The sequence below is a fragment of the Sporobolomyces salmoneus genome (assembly GCF_050403485.1).
Source record: "Sporobolomyces salmoneus JCM6883 DNA, S_salmoneus_JCM6883_v1_ctg109, whole genome shotgun sequence".
Taxonomy (NCBI): Eukaryota; Fungi; Basidiomycota; class Microbotryomycetes; order Sporidiobolales; family Sporidiobolaceae; genus Sporobolomyces; species Sporobolomyces salmoneus.
Genome location: NW_027481054.1, coordinates 14,331 through 25,987, shown reverse-complemented (window position 1 = coordinate 25,987; position 11,657 = coordinate 14,331). Strand labels below are relative to the sequence as shown.

At 52.0% G+C, this 11,657-nt stretch overlaps 4 protein-coding genes across 4 annotated transcripts; 3 read left to right on the top strand and 1 right to left on the bottom strand.

Moving 5' to 3' along the window:
- Positions 1-910: 910 nt before the first annotated feature.
- On the top strand, positions 911-1,548 carry JCM6883_000011 (uncharacterized protein; the record flags this gene model as incomplete). Its single annotated transcript, XM_076635520.1, has 3 exons — positions 911-1,085; positions 1,152-1,379; positions 1,443-1,548. Coding segments are annotated over 3 exons (509 nt in total), but the record flags the coding sequence as incomplete, so codon positions are not given.
- Positions 1,549-3,469: 1,921 nt separating this feature from the next.
- Positions 3,470-5,158, top strand: JCM6883_000009 (uncharacterized protein; the record flags this gene model as incomplete). The annotated part of the gene is made up of 5 exons (XM_076635519.1): positions 3,470-3,633; positions 3,722-3,867; positions 3,945-4,029; positions 4,127-4,495; positions 4,552-5,158. The coding sequence occupies 5 exons, from the start codon at positions 3,470-3,472 to the stop codon at positions 5,156-5,158; spliced, it is 1,371 nt and encodes a 456-aa protein (XP_076484504.1).
- A 129-nt stretch (positions 5,159-5,287) lies between these two features.
- Positions 5,288-8,168, bottom strand: JCM6883_000008 (uncharacterized protein; the record flags this gene model as incomplete). The annotated part of the gene is made up of 9 exons (XM_076635518.1): positions 5,288-5,331; positions 5,400-5,822; positions 5,882-6,324; positions 6,392-6,626; positions 6,698-6,876; positions 6,935-7,046; positions 7,120-7,840; positions 7,905-8,012; positions 8,088-8,168. 9 exons carry the CDS (start codon positions 8,166-8,168, stop codon positions 5,288-5,290), a joined length of 2,346 nt encoding a protein of 781 aa, XP_076484503.1.
- A 393-nt stretch (positions 8,169-8,561) lies between these two features.
- Positions 8,562-10,596, top strand: OST1 (dolichyl-diphosphooligosaccharide--protein glycotransferase subunit OST1; the record flags this gene model as incomplete). The annotated part of the gene is made up of 6 exons (XM_076635517.1): positions 8,562-8,878; positions 9,082-9,430; positions 9,508-9,641; positions 9,705-10,154; positions 10,221-10,359; positions 10,465-10,596. 6 exons carry the CDS (start codon positions 8,562-8,564, stop codon positions 10,594-10,596), a joined length of 1,521 nt encoding a protein of 506 aa, XP_076484502.1.
- Between the last annotated feature and the right edge of the window lie 1,061 nt (positions 10,597-11,657).

The window sequence follows — 11,657 nt, the reverse complement described above, 5'->3', positions numbered from 1 at the left end:
AATATGCATTTAATACACGCCCCCCGGTCAAAGACACCAACCGGTGACCTTTCCTTTTTTTTTAAAACCCCCTTTTAAAAAAACCCCCCCCCCCCCCCCCCCCTACCAAGTCTTCTGGCGCACTTCTGGCGGCGAAAATCCACCGTTGTATTCGTCGTGAGTATGTCTGCCTCTCAATAGGTGGATCGAAGTCAATCAAATCAGGACGAGAAGTTAGGCAAGGAACTTTGCGATTCAGTTGCCGTGTCGGGAGGGAGGAATATCGCAATTGGGATATTCACTCGTGAGTACCCTCGCGAAGGACGAGAGTTCGATCATAGCTGCCCTAAAGCTAATCACAACGGTTAAACATTTTTCGACAGGCCTCTGAAGCTTCACCGATTACTTCGCCTCTCACGGACAGAGTAGCGGTAGACGATCGAGCCGAAGCCTCTTGCTGTTCCTCAAGCGGGGCACAGCCGTCGATCGAACACGCTCGGGTTTCGCAGGAGACTCCCTTTCTTCCCTCCCTCGAAGATGCTCGAACCTCCCCTTCTTGTCGTCCCCCTTCGACTGCTAGTCAGGCCAAAGGATCCAAACTATTCTGTCGCTACGCGCTAGACTTTGGTGCTCAGAACGCGTCAATGGTCGCCATCCGTTCGACTTGCTGAAACGGTCCACCGCCAAGCTCTGGACTTTATACAGTTGGTTGACGCTGGCTCTCTTCGATCGTTCCTGTATCTTTCGCTAACCTCGTCCCGAGCACAGTTCCCATTTGACGCGAGTCTCAGCGTACCCTTTCTTCTCTCCCGCAAGTTCCCCTCTTCTAGCTGGCTAAATCGGAGTCGCTAGCCGGCATGCAAGTCTTCCTCGCCTCCGTCGCCCTTTCTTCCTCCTGCCAGTTCGACTCTCCTTCTACTCCGATCAATAGCCGGCCTCCCGAGCGCTCAAGATCTGCAAAAACAGCTCCTCTCCTTCATCTCCACGATACCCAAGGACCAGAATCCTTATGTTACGTTAGCCGACTACATCAAAGCCGCCATCGTTCCTGACATACCGTACTCGGGATTGGTTCAGCTGTATGTGCTCGCATCGATCTTTGGAGCGTGAGTCTCTCCCCTTTCCCCTCGACTTGAGTTTGCGGTTTGACAACGGCTCTCAACTCCACATAGTACTCTCCTATTCGTCGTCGCATCGATGCTCGTTCGATGGTACAAGGGAATATTTTGGCTCTTCCAGATCTCGCATTCGCCGACTCTGATTCGACCTCATTTCTCGCTCAGCTGGTCATCAGTCGCGGTCTTGATGCTGGCGCTGTTCGAGGGGTACATCTTCGCATGTGCGAATCTGTTCAAGGGGGATATCCGCACGAGTCTTGGTTACTGGGTTTGCCTAGTTTGGTGGGCTCCTTCTTTGAAACCTCTTCATTTACCTCGAGCTGATTAATTGTGAGATACGAACAGGACGACTGGATTCGTCGGAGGAGAACTCGCGGCATGGAGTCTCGCCGTCTCGTTCCTTAGCTCACGTTCAAGCATCAGGAGAACGAGGTGGAAGCCGAAAGATTGAGAGATGGGCTAAAGTGTCGAATTACGCCGGAATTCTCTCGCCTATCTTATACCTCGCAATCATTCTACCCCTTGGCATTATGACTGGACGAAACTTTCACTCCGCAATCACGACGTACCGAGAAATCGACGGCCTACTGCGACACGGAGACGCTTCGAAGAATTGGACTCCAGGACAACCTCTCAGCATCCTCGCCCTCACTCCAGCTCTGCCTCTCGTCGAAGAGCTCGAAGCTTCGCAAGCATCGCTCGTTTTGGGATGGAAATGGACGTATGGAGCGTACTCGATTCTCACCTTCATCCTCGTGACTTCTTTGACGACTATCGCAATTCTCTATCTTACCTCGCTTCGTAGGAGGATCAGGCAGACAGCGCGGGATCTTCAAGGTGTCGAAGGGTCGAGAAGCGCAACCAAGCAAATCAGGATCACGTATCAAGTGCGTCTCTTTCACCTCTCTCTAGGGATACAATGACTGATGAGATCTTTCGTGCGCTTCCAGACCTTACAGTGGACGATTGGAGCGTTCGCCGTCCTCGGATGCGTCTTCGTTTCGATCTCCCTGTATTCTGCTGTCACCCCGGATTCGCTGCAACACCCAGTCACCGCCGAGATTCTCGTCCTCGGTCCTCTCTGGGCTTTCGCTGTCTGCGGCCTACCGACTTCGGTATCCCTCCTCTGGCGGGCAATCGATGCAAAATCGACGGAGAGCGAAAGATCGGGCGAAAGTTCGGGAAGTTCTCGCTCTCGACAACGGCACGCCGGTATCGATCCTACCAAGCAGTACTCGATCGAGCTGAATGGAAGAAAGTCGGCGAGAGGGGCAGTGAACGTTACGGTGGACGTTTTAGTAAAGGAGGAAGGGTCTGAGCTGGAAAAGTGGGAATCTCTGTCGAGTGCATCAAAGTTGTAGGTCGGAAGTTGTCTCGTTATACTCTATGTCATATGTCACATGCATTTGCTCTTTCTCTATCACGATTCAGCCTGATGATCCGAAGTCGAAAACTTCGACCTGCTCAGCTTTCGAAGCCACTCTTTACATGAGTGCTACTCTTTCCCGGTGCCATACAGTCAGTGATCGTCAGCGCTGAGTAGGACATTGCCATGTTGTGTGCGTCAACGTCCGAGAAGGCGAATTGTTGATGTTCCCCTCCGTCGCCTCCGATTCAGTTCCCTTTGTTCCCCCGCGCTAACCTCGAGGCGAGACCGATCGGCAAGATCGGCTGTTGCAGACTCGCCTAGAACACCTTTGGAGTATCGATCCGTAGCTGAGCACGATTTCACTGAAACCTGACTTTCGAGAACAAAGGAGTGCCGTTGTGGTGGGTCTGCGAAGGATTTCGAGTCATTCCGTACTGTACGGCCATTGGGACCAAGCGACACAGATGACAGGCCAATGGTCGTGCCTGCCCTTCACTTGCGCTCTAGCATTGCGTTCGCGCACAGTGACTCGCGACGAAAGAAACTGCCGGCAAACAAACGTTTCCTCGCGATCGAGCTCGGTCTCGGGTTTCTCTCCTTCCTTCCCTCGGCCTCCATGCCCTTCACTTTCGATTCCAGTGCTCTTTTGTTCGGCGGCAAGGTGAGATGCGACTCTCGACGAGAGAGGAAGTTCTCGAGTCCCTCACGCTCGATTAATTCAATCGCCCTTCCAATTTTCGACTCGTGGAGGTGCCGACTCGAACCCTAGCTCGACAGAGCAAGCGATCGACAGAAGCGGAATCTGTGCACGTACAAAACGGCGATACTCCGTTTGAAGGATCGGCGACTGAAAGTTGAGGCAACCTCTTCGATCTCGCAAGTTGCTCCGCTGGATCTCATTCACCCTCTACACCGTTCCGTTGTGGTTGTGATCCACCAACAGTCCATATTTCGACTCGACCCTCGAAGCGAAGCCCAAGCATCAACGAGAACAGATTCAACAATGTCGACTGAACTTCAGAATCAACTCTTGACGTTTATTTCGACTATCGACCCGTCGGAAAACCCTTACATCGCTCTCAGTCGCTATGTCAAGGATCAATTCTTGCCGACAGTTCCGGAGGCTGCGATAATTCAGCTTTACGTTCTCGGAATACTTCTAGGAGCGTGAGTCCCGAGTCACTTTCATCTTCCGTCCAGTTCCACTGAGTAAAACGAATCTCACCTCTCGTCTCTATCTCTCTCGACTGGGTAGGACGCTGCTCCTCGTCCTCGTCTCCATCGCAATACGCATCAAAAAACGCATCTTCTTCCTTTACACGATCACTCACTCGCCAGAGTATCTCATCAAGCCTCACTTCTCGTTACCATGGTCGATCATCGCTGCCATCATGCTTGTGCGTGAGTGCACAGTATCATGTCCTGTGCCTCTCGAACAGCGAGCTGACAATCTTCCGGTTCTTCTTAAAACTTCTCAGTATTCGAATTCTTCATTGCGCAATGCGCATCGTTATTCCGGAAGGACTTGAAGTCGGAGCTCGGGTACTGGATCTTCCTGTGCTGGTAAGCTCCTCATCTTTCGCTACGTGAGCGCGGAAGAGAAGGGTCGAGCTTGGACTGACTTCCTTTCTCCTTCATCGGCTCACCTTTCGTTACGCAGGGCATCAGCATGGGTCGGCGGTGCATTCGCTGCTCACGCTCTGGCGACGAACTTCCTCATCACGTCGTCGCCGCGGAATCAGCGCCGGTGGTCTATTGCAAACAACCTCGGAGGAATCCTCGCACCGATCATCTACCTTTCCGTCATCCTACCACTCGGAATCCTCGGCGGTAAACGTTTCTCAAACGTCGCAGCTACCTACTCGCAGTTCGACGATATTCTTGGAGGGCTCTCGCGCGAGTGGGTTACAGGAACCCGCATCAGCATCATCAAGCTCACGCCGGCACTACCGCTCATCGACAAGGTTCTCCATCAAGAATCGTTGCTGTGGAAGTCCTGGAGACAAGTCTTCACCTTCTATGCCGTTTCGTAAGTTCTCCTCGGTGACAACGAGGGCTCGCCAGCTGACATCTCTTCCCTCCAAGTGCATTCATCCTCGTCATTGTCCTCGTCACCATCGCCCTCGGATTCCTGTCTTCCCTCCGTCAAACGATCAAGGAGAGTCAGACCGTTCTCTCGGCGGACCGAGCGGGAGCTTCGGCTCGTCAGCAAGTACATCGCACCTGGCAAACCCTCGTCATGACAGTCGTCGCATTCGTCTTGCTCGGTTCAATATTCGTCGGAATTGGGATCTTCGCCGCTCTCAACCCCTCTTCTCTCACCCGCGGGACGGAGTCTCAATGCGTCGTGCTGATTCCCCTCTACGGCTTCGCAATCTTAGGCTTCCCGACTGCTGCACTACTCGTCTGGCGGGCCATCGAATCAACTCCCAACAGTACTGGATCTTCCCAAACAAAGAGTTCCAGGTTCTCGAACTCGAAAAAAGGTTCGCGCGAACTCGACAGCGAGATCAACAAGTACTCGATCGAGTTGAACGGAAGAAGGACGAGGACGAACCAGGAACGACCGGATCTCGCCGTACGGTTTGACCGTTCGGCTGTAAACGTCAGCGTCGAAGTCGAAATCAAAGGGGAAGAAGAGTTCGAGGATGACGAAAAGGCGTTCCCTCCTTCCACGACGGTGTACAGATGAAACCCACTGCTATAGTTGTTAACCTCTCCTGATCTTTTGTCGTCGCATTCTCGTTCGTTTGTTCTCTATAGCATTTCTAGATTTCGTTTGCATTTCCGGTACAACAGGGTAGAAAGTTGGAGATTGCGACTACGTGGCTGCAGCCGGTGAAGCGGCTCGACTTTGACGAGCAGCTGAGGAAGGACGCGAGTCAGTCACGAGAGTCCTTCATAAGAAAAGGAGAAGGCAGATAGGCACTCACATTCGGGAACATTGAGCAGAGCAAAGAAATCTAGAGGCCCTTCGTTGTCTTCTGCTGTCCACGAGGGAAACATGAAGGGGAAAGAAGCGCCGAAAGAATGCTCGAAAGATCCTCCTTGTTCTTGCGAAGTAGGATTCGGAAGGAATCCGAATCCAGACCCTGCTGCACTGACTCCAACCGCCGAGATCCCATAGCCGTCCAAGCCGGAGACGTCTGGATTCAAGGGATAATGAGGTTCTTCGAGTCGAGGGAGTTCAGCATTTGCAAGAGCCGGGGGATAGCTCGGAGGAGGACCCAGTTCCGTTTCGAGGTCAGGAGGGAAGCGGTATTCGCCTTGAGGAAGCGGCTGGTGTGTTTGTAGAGAGGAAGCCGAGGTCGATGCTTGATGGTGAGCGGTTGCGCTTTCCCATTGCGACATGAGAGCTATCAGCAAGCACACCGTCAGCGGGTACTTTCTCATCGATTCAGACCGGAAGACTTACCTTCGAGTACCCCAGCACTCGTGTTTGCAGTAGTCCAAGTCACTCCAATCTCTTTCAAACTCGCGACGATGAACTTGAGATCCTTTCGAGCGTTCTGCCTTCGTTCGACGTCGAGTTCTGGAGTATCCGAGATTCCATCTTCGACCGCCGAGATGGCGAGGATCGTTCCAGCGTTGAAAGCGCAATGTTGAATTCCGGGAGCCGCCTTTTTCAGTCCCGCCGAATTCTTCAGGAGTTTGACGAGTCGAACAATATTCGTTGCGGCGTAAAGACATTTGTCAGTGCTGATGTTAGTCGAGTTCGGAGAGTGGCGACGGAAGAAGGGTCGGTGGAGAGCGATGTGCATCACGTGGTAGACGCAAACGAGGACGATGACATGAGGGTGCGGAGCTTTCCTTGGATCCGATCCAGAGGCACGGAGGTGTGAAGGAAGAGCGTGATACCTGTTTTCACAATCGAGAGAGTTGGTTCGATTTCCCGAAGCGAAAAAGAGTAAAGAGAGAAACTGACCAACTCTCCAACATGAGGTGAATCTCGGGAACGCATGCCTTCCTCGCTTCGAGAGTGATACCAGGTTTGAGCGAGTAAATTGTCGTCATAATCTTCGAGCCGATAAAGATCAATCTCGAGGACCAATGGAAGGCTGAAGATCGATACGGAATTCCTTCAAACTCCATTTCGTTGATGATTCGAGGGGGTTCGACATCGATTTCGTCGGGGGAGAAGCTGATTGATCGTCCAATATCTGAAGGTGCATGAAGTAGAGCTAGATATCAGATGAAGCTCGTGCGAGATCAGACTTTGAGGGGGACTCACACATTGATGCGATAACGTCTGAAGAGTAAGCAGTCCAGAACAAGTTCCTCCTCGACTCGAGATGGGTCGGAGACATCTGCACTCCGCTACCCATCGGGTTCAATCGATGACCTCCGAGGTGACAACCGAAATCTTCGGTCAAGCACAACGCGAGACGAAGGAAGACGAAACAAGGTCCACTGTGCAGAAAGAATTCAGTATTCGGTCAAGCAGATGGGGCGTGGGGATTGTCCTTACTCGAATCCTCTTCCAGCGTGAAGTAGCGCCAACACGAGTAAACCTCTAATCGTTGATTCCGCCGGACAATACCATTCTTGATCAAGCAAGTACCTGGAATACGTGATGAAGACTGGCAAGCGAGTGGGAATAGAGTAAGCTCATCAAGCCAGTGATATACAAAGCTTGAGAGCAACAAGACTCACCATCTCCCCTCGTTTCCTTGTCTCCGATCAATCCACATATCTCCGGATCAAACTCGTCCACGTCGGGGTCTAGGTAACGGCAACCCACGGCGAGGATAGTATTCAAGAGGAAAGGTGAATAGTTCTGGGTTCGTTCGTAAGGGTGCAGTTGAAAATCTTGATAGAACGCGGCTTCCGGGACGATGTTGTAATGAGAGAAACAATATTCAAAGGCGAGTGAGAGGATCTTGGCTTTGAGGTCGTGAGAAAGCTCGGGAGGACGACGAGGGAGGGAAGGATCGGCTGGGGCAGCAGTTGGGATCGGAGCTCGAGTCAACGAAAAAGTTCTGACAGCTTGAACGGTCGTCGGCGTATTGAGAATCGAAGACGAATCGGCGAGAACTGCTCGATAGCTTGAAGTCGGTCCGTAGAACCTCAACTCTCCGTGAGCGTTCAAGGCGAGGCCTCCTTGGAACGTGTCGAGTCGACCAGTTTGCGAGATCGAAGGAGCAGTTTTGTCGAGATAATTTATCGCTGTTGGGGACTTGGCTCGAGTGTCGTTGCTTGGAGGTGGTCCGGGAGCGGAAGTAGTCGAATTGAGATCGAGGTCATGCTCTGGATTAGCCGAAGTTGAGGAACCGGTCAAAGTTGCTAATTGAGCTTCAAGAGTGTCGATACGATGCTGCATCGCTTGAACAACGGCTTTCGTGTACGGTTTCCGTTTGTCGCCTCCCAATTCATACTGGGGATCTCGTTTTCTTAGTCTTTGCTGGGTGATCGAGGAGAGACTTGAATTCAGAACTCACCTCACACTCGTCGGCAACTTTGGCGGTCAGGCAACTCGTGCAAACAGGTTTCTTTCCATCACAACGACCTCTCTTGCGTCGACATCGGTTACAAGCAGTGCTTACTCGCTGCAAGGGAGGGAGTGAAGGGAGTCAATACACTTTGCGAGACGGGATTGAAGAAGAGATTCCAACTTGGCTTACGGCTTTCTTAGCTGGTTTGACAGGGCCTTCGACCTCAGGTTTCTCGTGTACTTGATCTGGAGGAGATTGAGAGGTAGTCATGCAGGAAAAGTTGAAAGAGATCGAGGAAGGTAAGAGTGGGGACGGAAAGAGCACAGATCGTTGAAGGGATTCGATCGTCCACGTCGCGCTGTCGGGAGTTGTGTTGACTTCTACTCGATGAGTCTAGAGTGATCCGCCTTCGATCGGAGCTGTTTTGAGAGGGAAGAGGTGGATGTGGAGAACACTTGCTGAGGGCGTGCTTTGAGATCGATCGGCTTTCCAGTAGGTAAGTGACGGATGTTGACTTGCGTGTCAGTTGATGACTGCACCTCTCGAATTGGACCGAAAATCGAAGTGAGTGGGAGAGATCAGGCGGAGGAACGCCCAAAGAGCGACGGAATTCGAAGTCAATCTTTACGCTCTACTCGTCTCATTCCAACCGCTACGAACGCGATGAGACCGTGGACAAGTCTCGTACTACCACTGCTTGCGGTCATCGCCCCGATCAGCGCTTCTCGACAAGAACACTTCGCAGTTTCAACTTCCGCATACTCTCCGACACAAGTCTCGACTTCGATCGAGCTAGGGGGATCACTGACGAGATCCAGTACAACTTATCAATTGGTGAAAGCGGGAGAAGCAGGGCGAGGAGGAGATGAATGGGTTGTCGGGATTAAACATGGAGGAAAGACGGGAGGTTGGCTCGAAGCGACACAGGGGAAAGGAGGCAAGAGATCAAAGGTCGATCTAGTACCGATCGGAAGTAACGAGTGAGTGCTGTCTCTGCATGGGTCGAGAGAATTTTCTGAAGATCCGAGTGGAGCTGGGACGTGTTCGGATCAATCTCGCAGGGGAGCTCTTCGCAACGAGCGAGCGGGAGACTCCTATAGCAAGCAAGGGAGGAACGGAAGTTGGGACCATCGCTGGAGGTCAAACCGGACCAAGTTGACCGATTCTCGTTTTTCCTTTGCAGCGATATCCACTACTACTCTCTAACCCTTCCTCCCTCGACAAAAGACGACGCCAAGGCGACCGTGACGATCTCTACCGTTCTATCTCATGCCTCGAAACCGAAACCCGAAGTGTTGCCTCAGAATGCCGAGTCGATCTACCTCATGTGGGAAGGAGACCTCCTCGCTCCCTTAGCTGGACTATCGACAGAACAGAAGAGTAGGATCGAAGAGTTCAAGGTCAGAGTGAAGACCCCGACACCGAGAGTCTTGAGTGCGAAGGAACCGGAGGGATTCGCAGTAGCTCACGCTCAAGGGAGCGCGATGGTTACCTTTACGCCGAAAGGTTCTGTAGCGAATCTAGGACCTCAGGTACGTCGCCTTTCCACCCCCATCCATGTCACATTCGGTTCTGACACGAAAAGGAGAACTCTGCTTTTCTGAATCAGATCGCCGCGATTCACTATCAACAACCCGAAGCGGTCGCTTCTATCCGAGACTTGAATCGAATCGTCGAATTGAGTCATTGGGGCTCGAACTTGGCGATTCAGGACAATATTGAGCTCTCGAATTCTGGTCCTGCGTGAGTGTCTGCTCCCGCTCGCCGTGTTATAGCTATAGGACATTGACGCCATCGAATCGATAGACTCGACGGCAATTTTGCTCGAATCGATCATCAGAAAGCGACCATGATGCGACGACAAAACAACCTCGCGATCACTTCCCTCTCAATCTCGCTTCCTCCTCACGCCCACGCCGCTTACTACTACGACTCTGTCGGAAACGTCTCTACCTCTCGATTCCGACCATCCACTTCTCCATCTGCTTCTGGATTCCTCCCTAGTCAGCAGAAGAAGAAGAATTCGGCTTCCGTGGCTTCTCCCGCTTTACTCGAACTCACGCCGAGGTACCCCTTGTTGGGAGGATGGAACTTTTCGTTCACGATCGGGTACGATTTGCCGTTACAGGAATGGTTGAAAGTGAGGAAAGGTGGAGAGGGACCGAAATATGTAGCGGCGGTACCGTTCTTGACTCCAATCAAGGATGTTGCGGTCGATAAAGTCAGATTGGAAATCAGGCTACCAGAGGGTGCTCGGTAAGTGACCTCTTCTTCAGTCTGGGATACAAGTCTCACCGGGCCTGTCTTGACTGCTGTTCACAGTAACGTTCGAGCGATCTCACCTTACCCGGTGGAACAACATCCCTTGACTACAGTCAAGACCTATCTCGATTCAATTGGGAGACCAACTGTCGTAATGGAGAAGACGGGTTGCACCGATCGACACGGGGAAAACGTACTCGTGAGTTCTCTTTCTCCCCCGACTGATGCTGTGACTCGAAGGAGATCCCGAGCACGACGAACCTTCCTGAGAGACAGTATGCTGATTCATGCTATTGTCCCTTAGATTGAATACGATCTCCCCCTCCTCGTCGATTTGTTACAAAAGCCTCTCGCTTGCGCTTCAGTCCTCAGCAGTATCTTCCTCATTATCATCGTCATGAAGCGAGTGAGTTTCGGAATCGACGGAGGGAAATAAGCTGGGCACTAGGTAGCATTCTATAGAGTTCGAACAAATGAATAAAAGAATCTTTTCGTGCAGTCAATTTAGACGGTCTGTGATGAGCGACGAGTCCAGAGCGCGAGTGATCTTTGTTGCGAGCTCACGTCCACGTACTCATAGATCGAGAAACGAAAGTCTGGAAACAACGGCAATTGCAAGTTGGCGAGAGGGAGGTTGCTCAGCGCTCTCCCCATCCTCGATATCTCCGCCGCTCTCCCGTACAGCTCGATAACATGGCCAAGCTCTCGGCAGACGGTCGTCGGTCAGTCTCCTGGCTACACAGCTCTCCCAAAACTTCTTCATCTTTAATCGGATCAGTCAACTCACCAATCATCACCGTCGATGCAGGATCCGCACGATCATCATCGCTACTCCATTCCTCGTAGCCTCGTCTATCCTAATGTACAAGCGGTTATTTCTCGGCGAAGAACAGAGAAGATTACCTCGACCCGCTACAGCTTCGCTCGCTACTTCGCAAGCACGACCAATCGAGACCGGCGAATGGAACGGTGTACCTGAGGACGTGAGGAGACGGATACAGGAAGCTGAAACGGGAGCGGGGTACGAAGGTAATAAGAGAATTTGAATGGGACATCACCCGACTGTCGCTGTGGATTCGCGATTCTTGAGCCGCGAAGTAGACGCAGAGCCATGGAGCTGGAAGGTAGGCTCGCGAAATTCCTGCGACAAGAAGCAAGGCGTACTACTAGCAGAAACTGACAGTTTGCATTTTCCTTTCTTCACAGAAACTCTCCCTTGGAACCGCCTATTCGGTTCACACATTGCTTAACATTCATGCAGACTGTACAATGTACAACATTTCGTCTTTACCCTCGCGCATTCACTTAAAGACCGCCCTGTTCCGATCCTTTCTTCGCGAGTCCCTCCTTCCTACCTCGTTCAGCCTGTTGCTCGTTCTCCGCTTTCCCTTCGACGTCCATGGCATCGGGTTTGGCTTCTCCCTGCTGGTGCGCAATTCGGAACAGAGAGGCAGAGAGTCAGCTTCAATTTCCCGAAAAGCAGTCGCTAGAAATATT